Raw genomic sequence first — 16,262 nt, 5'->3', positions numbered from 1 at the left:
GCTACGGTGCCAAAAATAGAACGGTGCCATTTACGGCTAATTGTAAATTAGCTAATTGTAGCTCTTATGCATACTACCTTATATTTGTACTGAACAGAGAATGTGAAACAGGAAACGGAAATACAGAGCAGCCTTCCAAATTAAAAGCATGGATTTCAAAACGAGATATAATTAAACATCACACACTAAACAGCTTGACGAATTCTTGAACATGGGAGATAGTACTAAATTACTTGAAGCCCTATTGTATTTAATTGAATTCTTTGCACTTCACTGTAGTCCTTAAATTTTAAGGAAAAATTCTATTGTTGGGAACTTGACATCATTTAAAAAATTGTATCCGTCGTTGTTTTTTTTTTTTTAAATTGTATGTATCATAAGTACTAATGATATCAGTATTAGTGGGTATCGGTCTAAAAAAAGTGGTATAGAACACCCCTAATTAAATATGTACAATTTATAACTTTACATAAATACATTAATTTACAATCAATAGTTGACCTTTGTTCTAAACTCTTAACCAAAACCTCTTTTTATAAACGCAATTGCATCACCTCTTCTTTTTTTTTCCGGCGCCGTTTCTGTCTCAAGGCATCGCTTGGCTGTGCTGTGACGCCAGACGTCAAGTGCGTATGCAGGCTCTGAACTACCTCCAGCGGGCTCTGCTTGTCCACGATCTGCAGACGCTAAAAGCTACAGAGTGGGAGTCTTGCTTCAATAAGGTGATTTTTTTTTTTTTCATCTGCTGCAGACTTTGTAAACAACATTAACATGTACAACCAATAATCTCCTTGCAGGTGCTATTTCCATTACTGACCAAGCTGCTTAGCAACATCAGTCCAGCTGATGTTGGTGGAATGGAGGAGACGAGAATGAGAGCCTGCACTATTTTATCAAAGGTTTGCACTTCACACACAAGCGGTGGATAAATTAACATGACTTTTTATTGGCATTGGTGTTTCATAATGTCATCTTGGTAGCAAGGAACTATGTTGAAGTGAGCTGAGCTGATTTGACTTTTAGGCTTGTGGGAAGATTTATTTTTAACTCTTTCACTGCCAGACGTTTTCAGAAACAGGTTGTCCCCACTGCCAGCCGATTTAAGCATTTTGAGTGATCTTTCAAGGTCCACAGAAAATGTTGTGTTTGGACTATGGAAACACACATACTACCAAATGAAAGATTGGACTCTCAGCTTTCATCAGAAAAAAAAAGTTTGTTTCTACCTTATTCCGTTCTTCAGTAATCAACAATAGAAAATGGTTACTTTCACCGAAATTCTCTCTTTTGAAACAAAAAAACGGAGAAAAAGAGCTTTTTGTAAAACGATGTTATTTCATGCACTCTAGTGAATTGTACACTTCTTTTTGTCCATGAATGATGCCACAAACACCTAAATAGTGCTTTACTTCTGTAAAACGCTTTCACCAACAATGAAAAAGTGTTTTTTGATTGCAAAATACGTTTATTTCCATTCAACAGTGTAACAATTTGACAAAACAATTTCGCAAACTATTTCCAAATGTGTGCAACTGTGGTACTACTTACAATTATGTGGATGTTTCAAATACAGTTTTTCCTTTTGTAACGCTCTCCTACGTGCAAGGAGACGCCGCTGGACTCGCACAACAGTTTACTTTCACTTTCACATTGGTCCGTTTTGCGTGCAAACGTTACACTTTCTTGACGGCCTTTTTTTCCGGGGAATAAAAAGCAAGTAGCAGACTGTACACACTCCTCCGATGAATATGCATTGGACTCGGGGCACTCTCCGTCGTCCGATCGAACGTCCGCCTGTGCGTGCTCGGTTGCGCTCCGCGTTACGACACCGTAATAGCCGCCGCGTCAGCGGTTCCAATTTCGCCGTCAAGCTCGGATTCACCTTCATCATCATCGAGTATGATCACCGTCGTCATCAATGCACTATTTTAGCGTTGGTCGATGCCTTTCGTCTTGTAAGTGTAGAGCTGCTGGCAAACGCTCGCCATTGCCCGTTCCCTCCTCCATCTAGCTCCATCTAACGTCTTCTACTGCCGCGTCAATGCTTTCCAACCACGGAGTCACCCTCATCTTCATCATCTATGATGATCATCGTCAACAATGTGCTTTTTCAGCGATGCTTTTGGTCTTTGAAAAAAACGTCTCGGGTGTGAGCTCCTCGCGACCGGCCGCCATTTTTCCTTTGTCTTCCATTCTCATCTCCTGCTCGACGCTCTAGCTCCGCCTCTACTGACGCCCACCCGATCTTGTCAAAAGAGAGTCATCGCTGCCCTCTAGGGGCCAAAAATAGTCCTTAGGCACAACAGACAGACTTGAAACTTTGACCAGACATGCGGGAGGGTTTCCTCTACCCGTTTCAAAAAAAAAATAAAAAATCATTGGATGACGTCTTTTGACGTCATTGGCAGTGAAGCGTAGGTTTTTACTTGACGTCTTTAAACGTCAGTGGCAGTGAAAGAGTTAAAAATGAGTGGGTAATTTTCTCTTTTTTTAATTTTAATTTTTTTTTAATTATTATTTTTTTTTTTATTCTGCAATGTACGGCAGGTGTTTCTGCAGCACCTCCTCCCGCTTTTATCCCTGCCTACCTTTGCTGCCCTGTGGCTCACCATTCTGGATTTCATGGACAAGTACATGCATGCGGGATCAAGTGACTTATTGGTAAGCGCTTTGTCAGCAAAAAGTGATTTCAATGAGTTAAATGTGGGACTCAACAGGTCTCAATGTGTTGGTTTATTTCTAGTTGGAGGCCATCCCAGAGTCTCTGAAGAACATGCTGCTGGTGATGGACACAGCAGAAATCTTCCGCAGCCCAGATTCCACGACAAGATACTCCGATTTATGGGAAATAACGTGGGAACGGATCGACTGTTTCCTGCCTCACCTGAGAGAGGAGCTCTTTAAACAGACTGTTTTACCAGGTGCGTGTTTATTTCATCTTTGCTCGACTCAATTACCGCATTTTCTGGACGATAAGTCACATTTTTTTTTCATAGTTTGGCTGTTTCTGTGATTTATACTCCAGAGCGATTTATACGTGAAAAAAAATTGGGGGGAATGTAATTTCACAGACAGCCACAAGAGAGCACTCTAGACGTATACAATGGGACCTCTCAGTTCAAACGTCTCAGAACTCAGACAGCAGTGGCAGTAAAGAAAAACAGAAGGAACCACAGTGGATTTAAGGAAGGAGATGATCGTACTTCTGTAAATACCGGTGCGAGGATTCCCCCTCCCGCCAACACGCAAGGACCCCTTCGTAGTCTAGCGATATGCCCAATGTAAAATACACAAACTCAGCACTGAACTAAAGCAAACATTAACATTTTATTTTCTATTTATTTATTTTCTATTTTATTTTCCGTTTTACATAAATAGAAATTCAAATAAATTTGAAATAAATAAAATAGATTTTTTTTTTGTTTTTGGAGCTTGGGGACGGATTCATTGCATTTACATTATTTCCTATGGGGAATTTTTTTTTCAAAAGTTGAACAAATCGGACTTAAAACACTTCACAGGAACAAATTATGTTTCAAACTCCGAGGTACCACTGTACTATAATATACTATACATACTTAACTCATTCACTCCCAGCCATTTTCACCGAAGCAACCCCCTTTGCTCCCAGCTGTTTTACTAGATTTTGACTGATTTTGCAAGTCCCACAGAATATTGTGTTCTATTGCTATAAAAACATGGATTAGAGTCTCTTCTTTCATCAGGAAAAAAAAAGTATACAGTAATTTGTATCTGTTTCCGTATTGCTGCAATTAGCATTAGAATATAGCTAAGTTTCATCATTATTCAAAAAACCTGTTGAAAACACTGGCAAAAAGAGCTTGTTGCAACATGGCCCTGGCTGATCTCTTATACTCTTCTGGGCATTTTTTTGTAATAGCTACCATTACTTTAAGTGACCTCTTCAGGTCAGAATCTGCATCATAGCCCTCTTGCATAAAAAAAACAAAAAAGCGTATAAACACGTTTTTGGGAGTGAAGGACAGAGTATTAAAAAAACGGATTTACACGTTTTAAGGTTTGAATGAGTAAGGCGACTTTTACTCCAGTGCGACTTATGTTTGTTTGTTTTTCTACCTAATTATGCACGTTTGGCCGAGTGCGACTTGTAGTCTGGAAAATCCGAAAATTTAATCTCGGAAATGAAATTATTCTGCCCAGGAGTTGAACCTTCATATTCATCATAATACCCTTAGATATCGACACATGTAGGTAATGTTATAAAAGTAGAATTTTGCATAGTAAATTGTCATCATAATTCAACAGTTTAAAAAAAAAAAAAAAAAAAAAAATGTAAGCCCTTTTTCACACTGCAAATTGTCACATTAAAATCAAGCCATTGAAATGACCTCATCCTTCAGAACCAGGACCCAGTCCGCCATCCGAGGCGCAGCCCCCATCCTCATCAGGCCGGCCTCCCTCGCCACAGGTTCCAGCACTCCAACAAGCGCACTCCCCCGCGTATGTGCCCATAACTCCCGCAGAGCCTCGAGCTCCGAGCAGGCCAGCATCGCCCCAGGAGGCTCAAGCAGCCAATGTCAACGGTACCGCATTCAAAAGGTTCAAATGTGATCTCACGGGGGGGAGAAAAAAAAAATGTTTGTTGTGTCTTTCAGGACCGGAGCGATCGTCTTCCCCAGCGTTGCCCCCGTTGCCAGTGGCAGCGCAACCCCCCCACGTTCAAGTGTCCTCACCCTTGAGCCAGTCCCCCCTCATCCTCCAACCGCTTGCCTCTCCGCTGCAGGTGGGGGTCCCGCCCATGTCCCTGCCAATCATCCTCAACCCCGCCCTCATTGAGGCCACATCCCCGGTACCGCTGCTTCCTGCTCCCAGACCTACAAGCCCTTCTAACGAGGTACAGTAGGTCAACATGCTAACGTTACTAATCATAATTCTGGCAGATTCAAGTTTATTTTGACTCGTTTCATAGTCGAGATATAGAAGTATATGAGAGAAGAATTGTCATCACATTCCCATTTTAGAACATTTTCTGGGAAGGGTCAGGGTTACGTGAGTTCACTCAGTGTTCATTGATGAGTTGAATTAATACTCAAAAGTCATAGTTTGCTTTCTATGGAAGCAGATTAGGGTCAGTGTGGGGAAAAAAAAAAGGATGGCATGATTCTTTCTCACTTTATTCCAATTGATTTTAATCTCATAATTCTGACTTTAAAGTGAGCCTTCTGACTTTATTCTCCAAATTCTGACTTTTGACTTTAAAGTCAGAATTGTGAGAATAAAGTCAGAATCCTCCCAACCTTTTTTTTTTTTTTTTCTCTTCACTGGCCCTCATCTTCTTCCGTAGCTTTCTGACATTTTTTATTTATTTTTATTATTTTTGGGGGCGGGGCATCTCTTCTGTTGGGACACTGTTGTGATGATAACAATTCCAAGAAGTGATGTTGCGCTAACATATTCCCTTAAATGCTCAACTTTAGCTTACGTAGTTTGTCCGATTCTGAGCGACAACGCATGTACGTACCGGAGCAAAGTCCACTTTTTTTTTTTTTTTTTTTTTTAACCTCCTGAGAAAAGATAAAATACTGCCTCTTTGGGGCATGTAAATGCTGAGATTGCAGGCAGGCAGGGGGTGGGGGGGGGGGGGGTTAAGCATTATAAGTTCCGCATGTCAGCTCAATCGGGTTGCTTCATGTTCTTGTAATCACTCAAATGAGGGATCAGCTCAGACTGCAGAAAAACAAAACATTTACACTATATTGGACTAAAACTGCTCCGTGCTCCCCCTACCCCTCCTTATGTATATTTTTTAAACCCCATATAAAAAAACTAACTGTTTTAAAAAACACTTTTTGAAGGGTTAGTGTGCATGTGCAAAAAAAAAAAAAAATCAACAGATCAACATTCCAACGTTGTAGATGAATTCTATAGAGTGCAGTATTATTTTGTGGTGTTTCGCTCGTGCTTTGTAGAGCTCATCACAGCGTACGATGTAGCACACACGGTTAAAACCCGAGGCCTGCTCACAATGCTGAAAACCTTACGAATGACAAACATGGATCTGAACGAATGCGGTTCAATGTGAAATTGGCTGCCAAGAGTGGAAAGCAAATCACATTTGTTCAGCAAGTCACTCATGCTTGTGCTTGCTGCCTTTTGCCAATGGGGGAGTGAAGACCGATTTTCATTGGCTGGCTTGTTGACGTGTTTTATGCCAGTGTAGAGATCCTGTCAGTTCATGATATTCTTAATTACATTTCTCAAGCGTATTCAATTTAAATTGATATGTAGGACACATGACACATCATGGATTTGAAAGGATTTTGGTTTTGCATCATTATGGCTAAAAATGATCTACTTGAATGCCAATTATGTCACTTAGACAGGACGGGGGCGACTCTGAGGTTCTCTTTGTGATGTTTTATGTTATTTATTGAGTTGATCCGGACATGGAAAATTTGTCTCGTACCACCAACGGCTTAAGAGATTTTTTTTTTTTTTAAACAAAAAATGTTGTATGTTTATTTTGTTGTGAATCTGGAGCTGATGTTTTGCGTAAACAGGAAATTAATATGTACATAATATATAAATGAAAAGTGATGTACTTTTTACAATGTAATAAATATAATGTAAATAAGGTTTTGTTGTCAGTCATATACACAAGTTTTACACAACATCAAATTTGTCACTTTTTTTTGAGGTGTTGACGTCATAGGGCAAACAAATAAAAAATAACAGTAGATCTTCAATAACGCAGTATATTTTCATTTATATGACATCAAAAGTCAGACACTTGGTTTATGGATTTTCAACTTAGTGTAGATGATCATGTACCGTAATTGTTTTCCACTGAGGGGAAAGAGCACCAAAAGTGCCAATTACCCTTTTGTTAACTCACTTTATAGTGAATGTTAAAAGTCTACACACCCCCTGGGCCTGTTCAAATGTCAGGCTTTTGTGGTATTTAAAAAAATAAGACCAAGAAAAATTCGAAAAACAGTTTCCACAATTAATTTGGCCTGTAACCTGTAAATCTCAATTAAAATAAAATAATATAAAATAGTCTCTTCTTTTTTTTTTTTTTTAAATAGAGGTCAAAAATAAATAAATAGTGAAATCATGTGGTTACACAAGTGTGCCCACCCTCAAAACTTGTAATTGGCATTTGGCCGTGTTCAAAAATGAGCATTCGAGGGGTTCACTTGAACTCACAAAATCTGGGCATTTGAACATTGAGCGTTGTTGTCTTTCTTGTTTCGTAAACAGAATTGTAATTGAATAATAGGGGGGACGTATTGTGGCAATTGCCGCAAGACATCATCCAATTAGCATTGTTGACCATTCTTCCGACTCTTAGTTTAGGACCTCTAACTGTAAAGACGCTCAAAAAAAAAACAAATGATGTAAAACATTTTATTTCAAAGCAGAATGAGGACCACATTTTTTTTTTTTTGTAACTAGTGTATCAAACTACAGAAGCCAAGAAATAACTTCTAATTTGTACATGGAATGTAAAAACATCTGACACAGCAACATAATGGCAAACTTAAGGGCCTTAAATTATCTAATCTCTACGGGACAGCAACATACAGTATGTCAACAGCTTTCCACTCACATTTCCTTCTTAATTTCACTCAGATCCACTACTGTTATCAGCTACAGTGCTGTGGGAAAAGCATGTTTTCTTCTCAAATTCTTACTTTTTTTTAAAAAAAATTATTTTTATAGCAACCCCACTTTAAGGTCATCAAACAAATGTAAATTATTAGCAGGGGGAAGTAAACATGAAATACAGTTATGGTGATTTCATGGTAAAATGAGTCCTCAAGTAATTCCATTTTTTTTTTTTATGTTGCTGTCGTGTACAATTTAAATTTTTTTAAAAATATGATTATCTAAAAAAAACTAGTAGGTCATTTATTAAGAGAAATGTGTTACTTTCTCTTCTGTATTCACAAATGTTCTTTAACCAAGCAAAAATATATTTTATTATATATTTCATTTTATCCAAATACTCAATTATTAAACTATTTATCGACTAGCCGAATACCAAAATATTTGACAGCCTCAGCCGTTTTATTTATTAAAGGGGAAAAAAATACTCAAAGCTACGCTACTTAGCTCTCTGTGAAATGTAGCGCTAAATACTTTTATTTCCTTAATAAATAAAAAATATGTTATGTTTACTTGGGTCAACTTTTGTCTGATATTTACATTTGTTTGATGATCTTAAAGTGGGGGAAACTATGGGGAAAAAAAACAGACACAAAAATGAACATGTGAAGGAAACATGACACACCAAGAAAAGTCAGAAACTCTGATTCCTCACTTGGAGTCCAACTTGGCCATTTCCTGAAGGTATATTCCGATGCTCTCGCTGTCAAACACGACAAAGTAGATGTTTTTCAGAGAGGAGTTGGTTGATGACACAAAGTGGTTGGAGATGGCCTTGAGGATGAGCTGGGCAGCCGTTGGCTTTGGGAAGCCATTCCTGTGGGCGGGGTGTGGGGGGGGTTCGAGTCAGGACAAACAACGAACACTCTCACATTCAATCGATCACGTTAGGAAAACGAACACGGCAAATTTTATTTTCTGACTGCTTCTTAAAAGTGACTTTAAGCGCTTTAGTTTGTATATTTAAGATAGGATATTTAACTATAATCTGTTTGCTTTATTATTTTATTTTATTTATTGTTATTATTATTTTATTTTATTTTCAGAATGCTGCATGGGTGGTTTACAAGACTAATTAATTGTCGCAATTAAGCACAAACTATGAATGTTAAAACGAGGCATGTCAAAATTAAATTTTGAGTTAATTAAAAAAAAAAAAAATTAACGCCACAAATTTGTTTTACGCTTCATTAATGACCGCTCCTTACTTGGAAAACCTGTACTGGGGGAATTCCGGTTGCAACGCAGCAAAATTGAGCAGTAATACATTTATTAATAATGCATATATTTGTGGAGACTGTGTTTAAATTGTATTTTGCAATTTTAAACATGTGCAGAATTTCGCAAGTTACTTCATGTTAAAGATTTGACAGCTCTTAATATGAAAAGGAAAATGCACTGAGCTGTCACCAACGTCTTACAAATGTGATTATGCCATCTAGTGGCAGAAAAATGAGGAACACAAATCAATATCACTCGTTTTTTTTTACAATACAGTATTTTTTTTTAAACTCGTTTTTCTGAATTATTGTGAAATGACTATCAATGACTAAAATATGCAGCAATATTTCTATTAGTATAACATTTTTTCCCCCACTTTTATGTTTATGCAAGAGTATGATAACTTAGTGAAAATATTTTATTCCATATTTACAACAGATATAAAATTTGTGATTAATCATGATTTAGTTATTGAAGTCATGCAATTAATTACGATTAAAAAATGTAATCGCCTGACCTTAGTTGAAACTGATTTGGAGTCAGTATACATTATTGTCTGAACATTTTGCACAGGAATTATTTTTGAATAAATAAAACCTTTAAATAAAGATTTGTTGGCTTTGTTAGATTAAAATTGATTAAAATCTTCCTGAACGACTAAAAAAAAAAAAATCGCGTTTTTTTTTTTTATTTTACCAAATCGCCCAGCCCTACTTGAAACAGCTGAAGCCCAAGTCAGTTATTTGCATAAAAGTGGGTGTGTCCTCACCGCCCAGCAGGGAGCGACGGGAAAGCCAGTGACTTGAATTTCTTCTCCTCAGCAGCCGAGAGGCAGTTCTCCACCGTCTTTTCGAGATGCTCCTCGCACTTGTCCGAGCCCCACTGAGGAACGTTGCAGTGGATGACGACGCGGGCTGTCATTCCACTGGCCTGGCTCACCGCCACTGCAAAAGGGGGCGGGACATCCATTTCAAGTTCAAATGTTGCAGTTTTATTAATTGGCGGCAGAGCTCGGGAGCAAAACACACAAAAAGAAAAGACGTACCCGACGCCACCTCCAAAGGTCCCTGCGCTTTCCGTAGCTCCTTCACTCCCTCCAGGAATTCTTGGCCTCCTGCTTTCTCCAAGGCGTTGCCTGCAAACGACGCAGATCGGATGAGCGCAAAAAAAAAAAGAAAAAAAAAAGGTGTCTCCAAAGCGCTTCTTTCTCACCTACGCCATCTTTGAGGTCCATCTCTGCATTTGTGGGGTTAATTATGGCATCCACCTTGATTGTTCCAATCTTGCCAATTTCGGTCACTGTGAGAGAAAGCTGCGATTGCCCGCCATCACCAGCATATGTGAGTACAATTTAGTAAAAAAAATTTAAAAAAAAATCTGGTTATTATTATACAAAATTACCTTTTGACCAAGGAACAGGCTCTTGGCTGAGAGGACGGTAAATCCATCTCCTGGACCATCTTCCGCTGTGGAGTTTGGTACAGATTCTTTGTCGTTGTCTGTTCTCTTTACCACACGGAGAAACAAGAATGGGACAATGAAACTCTATGAGAGCTTTTGAAAAATTATCAGATTTTTTTTCTCCCTCAATATTGTGATTTCAATTGAACCCTTTCATGGATAGTGGTTACTACAGTGGCCAGCGATTAAAACGTTGTTTTTTTCCTATATAAATGAATCTTTATGCCACAAGTTGGGCATTAGCCACTCCAGTGGACACTAATGTGGAACTGAATTTATCTTGTCACTACATAAATAAATCTGGATAGTGATTACTACAGTGGACAGCAATTAAAAAGTTGTTTTCTCCTATATAAATGAATCTTTATGCCACAGTTGGGCATTAGCCACTCCAGTGGACACTAATGTGGAACTGAATTTATCTTGTCACTACATAAATAAATCTGGATAGTGATTACTACAGTGGACAGCAATTAAAAAGTTGTTTTCTCCTATATAAATGAATCTTTATGCCACAGTTGGGCATTAGCCACTCCAGTGGACACTAATGTATGTATCTAGTCCAGACATGGGCAAACCCCGGCCCGCGGGCCAAATACGGCCCGTTATGCGTTTCAATCCGGCCCGCCGAACTTATCCAATAAGGTTAGAAAAAAATTCTTCAATTTTTTTTTTTTTTGTTCAGCTCAGTGGCGGAGTGGTTAGAGTGTCCGCCCTGAGACTGGGAGGTCGTGGGTTCAATTCCCGGCCGGGTCATACCAAAGACTATAAAAATGGGACCGATTGCCACTCTGCTTGACACTCAGCATTAAGGGTTGGAATTGGGAGGTTAGATCACCACATGATTCCCGAGCGCGGCTGCTGCTGCTGCTCACTGCTCCCTCAGGGGATGGGTCAAATGCGGAGAGCAAATTTCGCCCCACTTAGATGGGTGTGACAATCAGTGGATCTTATCTTATTAATTTTATTTTGTCCCTGCAATGCGGATTGGATGTACGCGCTTTGTCCTCAGCGCGTGACAGGGAGCAGCGGCTATCATGCAGCCGCATGTGTCACACGCACTGTGGGCCCGGGTTCAAAATGGGCGGGCCAATGGAAAAAAATTCTTTAACTTTACGCCTTGAATTGAAATCTATTAATAATAGATGCAGTCACCAGGTCTGACAGATCACAGTGTATGTGCTATTATAATCTATTTACATTTCTCCTCCCACTTTGCCAAATAGTGTGTAAATGCCGCATCTTGCATATTCATTGAGGCAAACGTACTACCTGGATTAGGGCTATTTTATAATAATCATAATAATAATAATAATACATTTCATTTAACTCTTTGACTGCCAGACGTTTTCAGAAAAGGGATGTCGTGGGTGCCAGCCGATTTAAGCATTTTTGACTGATCTTTCAAGGTCCACAGAAAATTATGTGTTTGGACTATGGAAACACGCATACTACCAAATGAAAGATTGGACTCTCATCTTTCATCAGAAAAAAAAGTTTGTTTCTACCTTATTCCGTTTTTCAGTAATCAACAATAGAAAATGGTTAGTTTCACCTCTGTTTTGAAAAAAACGTATTTTAACGTCTTTGGCACTCCTCCATAAGATTTTACTAAACGTTATTTAACGTTTTTGGCAGTCAAAAAGTTAAAAACAGCACCTTTCAGAACACCCAAGGTCACTTTACAAAGCATAAAAACACAGCAAAAGTTGAGCTAAAACAATAAAAATGAAGCTATTGGAAAAGCTGTTTTAAATATGTGGATTTTGCACATTTGAAAAACGCAGTCCTAAGTGCACACTATAAGTAAATCGGGTTGTACATTTATCTGTGTGTTTTTACTGTGCTATGGAGGGTCCAAATGCTCCTGGTCCGGCCCATCTGTCAAAATTTCAAACCCATTGTGGCCCGCAAGTCAAAAAGTTTGCCCACCCCTGATGTAGTCACTACATAAATAAATCTATAAAATATACATACATAAAAAATAAATAAAGTCTAAAAGACGACCAAAATAAAGCTTTTTTGTTTTTCAGATTACAGCCTTTGCAATGCAAAAATTGCTTTCTACTACAATGCGATGTCAATTTAAATTTAATTATTTTGTTCAGTCCTATTTAACATCTTACAGAGAGCTACGAATGAAGTCAAACTTGTCCGAGGTACGTCTGCTGTATCTGGTGCGCCCGTTGAAAAGGTACACACTCCACTCACCTTTGGCTTTCGCCCTCGCTTGCCTTTAACCTTTTTGGAGGGTTTGACGGGTTTGGCGCTTTTGGAGCGTAATTCCTGCTTGTCAGGGACGGGCGGCTGGCTGTCCGCTTTGACCCGGCTTCCTCTCTTCTTGGAGAGAAGCTCCGGGTGAATGCGAGGCAGAACTCCCCCGTTTGATATGGTCACGCCACGAAGGAGCTGGAAAACATCAACTTTGAGAGTCAGCTCATCCTGAAAGGTATTTCTGAAGTTGAAGTTGAAGCAGAGCAGAGAAGCCACTTGCACTTGAGATTTACATACGTACACTTCTTGCACATAGCAGGGATGTGATTTGACCAAAGTGAAATTATCTGAAAATTTAGCCGGGGGTCTGGGGGGCACCCAGCTAGGTCCAGGGCAGTGCCCTGGTGGGGGGACAAGGGGGGCAAAGCCCCCCGGAGCTCATGGGTTTTCTGTGTTTTTAAGTACTTTCAATGCACTCACATGACAAAGAAATAGACAAAACAACAGCATAAATTTTCAATGTATATTGAACTATCCCATATACTGTAAAATGGCAGTTTTAGTCAACTCAAAATCAGTCACATTCAAAAACATTGGACTGCCTTTGCTTTTAAAAACTATCACTGAGAATATCATCATATCTAACTAATGTGATTACTAAGTTAACACATAAATAATGTTGAAGAGTTCAAATTTCATGAACAAATAATTGTATCATGACCAAATGAAAAGTAACTCATATTAGAGCATACCACAAATGTCTTTGTTATAGCAGAAGATGTTATCTGTCGGAGTCATGTGCATACACAATGAACTACTTAAAAAAAAAAAAAAAAACTGATTTTTTTTTTTGGGGGGGGGGAGATAAACAAAAAGCGGAATTCCGCGAATTAGCGGAAAAATCACATCCCTGACATAGGAAATGACTGCATTGGTGTCTCAATTAGGCGTGTTAGAAAAAAATCGATTCGGCAATATATCGCGATATTCTCGAATCAATTCGATATGCGGCCGAATCGATTTTTAAACATCAATGTTTTTATGGGAATATTCAACAAAACGTCTTAGGGTTAGGATTCACACATTAAGCATGGAAAAATGTTATATTAATGGAACATTAAGCCTTAATATTTTGATTTCAGTGCTGTTCATACATGAATAAATTTTCAGATGAATAAATACATTTTCTTACAAATCTTACAGTGTGCATGTACAAGTTTACTGATTAGTATTTTCCAAATTTGAGTAAAAAAAAAAAAAATCGCAATAATCAATTTATAGATTCGTATCGGGATTAATCGGTATCGGTACCGGAACCTATGAATCGCGATACGAATCGAATCGCCAGGAACTAGGCAATTCACACCCCCTCGTCTCAATACAACAAAGTATTTTTGAGTTTGAAATAATACGTTCATTTGACTCAAACATCATCCATATTGTGAAGTAATTCCAACTAGCAGCTGCTCATATGATGTTGTAGCTACCTGGTTAAGCTCCTCATCATTAGCCACAGCCAATTTAATATGCCTTGGAGTGATTCTGCCCTTCTTGTTGTCGCGTGCAGCGTTTCCAGCCAACTCCAAAATCTCAGCTACAAGGGAGAAGATAAGAGACAGACATAGAATATCTTGTTCATTTTGATTTTCATTCATGTGCGCTTCACTTCGTGATCAAGCCACTGTCAATGTTGGACTCTGCTTTCGTATGTTTAGGGACTATAAACAGATGTTAGTATCTTAAAACGTAAAGACAAAAAAAATCGGATTTGGGTAGTAATACATAAATGGGAACTGGAGAACTCGGTCATCCTACCTGCCAAGTATTCGATGACTGCTGCCATGTAGACGGGTGCCCCCATGCTGATGCGGTATTTATGCGTGCCAGTGCGCAGATACCTCATCATTCGGCCAACAGGGAAGATGACCCCTGCCCGGGCTGAGCGGGACATCTTGGTGACCTTCTTTTTTCCTCCTCTGGCAGACATCCTCTTCTGGAGAACCAAATTTGGTAAGAGACAGAGGTAAGAGAAATCCAAAGGACATAAACTGTATCCGTTAATTCTGCCTTTCCAGAGATCAAAATCCAGTTTTAATGGATAGTGAGGTAACAAACACTGCATTTATTATTTTGGGCATCCAACTGCACAGAGAGGTGTTTCTAGTTTATTTATTTTGAGCAGGCAAATACATGTGCGTGTAGTGTAGTATATGTGGCTTTAAAGGTTTTTAAGCTTTCATTTTGTACCGTATATTTTTGAGTGTATGAGAGTGTGGGGCTAACAATTAATTGTGATTTCATTTATTTTGTTTATGCACTTACAGATCACCCACAACAATGCTATTTTTCTAGTACAGTACAGGGGATACCAACAACATGTAATATTCAATTATTTGCTGTCGTCTTTGTCGACATGTAAAATGTTGATTCGGACGCATGACGTACACGCTTCTTAAAAATGAATTACAATTTGGGTAAGGTCTGTTTTGTGACCTTTCCTAAGCCCGTCAAACACCGGAAAAATAAACTTGTTAAAAAAAATTGTCTTGGAAAGCATTGTTATAATAACGGTCAGCTGTCCATCTGCAAAGAAAGAAGGAAATGATCAATATTTTTGCATTTCCGTACCTTCAGGGTAGCACGTATATGGCCAGGTGACCCAATATTTTTGTCCAAAAACGTCACGTCCACCGCGACTAGGAAGCATTAATATTGGGTCTAGTTTTTTCACCCTGTTTTTAGGGACCAGTTAATGGAGTTTGTAATGCATGAAAGGTTATTGGCACTCGGCATTGCTTTACTTAGTAACATTGCGAAGTATGTGGACGCCATTGGATCATTATAATGTTCGTGTCCGCACTAACTCGCACGGATTCTCTGGGTTGGCATTTCGGTGGAGGGATACAAGCACCGGAAAAGACGGGGCTAAGCACAACTCAACGTAGCTACGCAGACCGCTAGTATTGAACATTTCTGCCATTCGCGTTGTGCAAATGCTATCCTCAGCACCAATAGCTTAAGCGACTCATGCAAAAGCTGCAAACACTAAGCAATCAACGTAATATAGTGCCTATAAATGTGCACTAAAACTAGCGAGTTGGTCGTGTCAAATTACTCCGCACATCTCGCGAGCTTCTACTGTTATTCGGATACATTTTCCTCAATAACACACTTCAACATGGCCCTTCCCGCCCACTTATTTTGTCATGTATAGCGCCAGTCCACGCCAGACATGGAGACTAAGAAGAAGCGGTGTCCCCGTCTGCCAAACATAAGGCGCCGATGCGTGTAAATAAGACAAACGGTCCAAGTTTTCTACCTGTTTTTCTGTCCTCCTGTCACGCGAGACAAGCGCGCCCTCGCCGCTCGTGAACAGAACACACCAGATGAATCCTCAACAACACACTCGTGCCCAAGCTGTCTCAATCTGAATTCGCTGATCGTGTCTACTACCTTAGGTTGTTTTTTCTTCCACCCCCTCTTAAAAAAAAATACAGCAAGGAGGACAAGCGCAGGCTGTATGGAGGCTGGCTCCGTGCTACTGATGCTGGAAAGGGGAAAAATTCAATACCAGGAAAAAGTCGATGATAACGCCCCCCCCCCCCCCCTTTAACGAGACTCCAAAAGAAATGTTTGAAAGAATGGCGATTTGACTTGAAGTCAGGTAAATTATTTAAAATGAAAAAAAAAATCCACTAATTTGAGACTAGTAA

At 39.2% G+C, this 16,262-nt stretch overlaps 1 protein-coding gene across 4 annotated transcripts in view; it reads left to right on the top strand.

The window, feature by feature from the left end:
* The window catches only part of gbf1 (golgi brefeldin A resistant guanine nucleotide exchange factor 1), a 63,861-nt gene extending 53,204 nt beyond the window's left edge, over window positions 1-10,657 (top strand). For all 4 annotated transcript variants that reach the window (XM_077581268.1, XM_077581267.1, XM_077581266.1 and 1 more), the window contains 7 exons: window positions 592-722; window positions 798-899; window positions 2,548-2,661; window positions 2,744-2,921; window positions 4,383-4,565; window positions 4,638-4,876; window positions 9,699-10,657. In XM_077581268.1, coding sequence (XP_077437394.1) covers window positions 592-722; window positions 798-899; window positions 2,548-2,661; window positions 2,744-2,921; window positions 4,383-4,565; window positions 4,638-4,876; window positions 9,699-9,779 — 1,028 coding nt within the window. In that variant the 3' untranslated portion in view covers window positions 9,780-10,657. The remainder of the gene's footprint in view (window positions 1-591; window positions 723-797; window positions 900-2,547; window positions 2,662-2,743; window positions 2,922-4,382; window positions 4,566-4,637; window positions 4,877-9,698) is intronic.
* Window positions 10,658-16,262: the final 5,605 nt, after the last annotated feature.

This window comes from Vanacampus margaritifer, chromosome 12 (assembly GCF_051991255.1).
Source record: "Vanacampus margaritifer isolate UIUO_Vmar chromosome 12, RoL_Vmar_1.0, whole genome shotgun sequence".
Lineage (NCBI taxonomy): Eukaryota > Metazoa > Chordata > Actinopteri > Syngnathiformes > Syngnathidae > Vanacampus > Vanacampus margaritifer.
The sequence above is the reverse complement of the archived record's forward strand: the minus strand, read 5'-3'. Positions and strand labels throughout refer to the sequence as shown.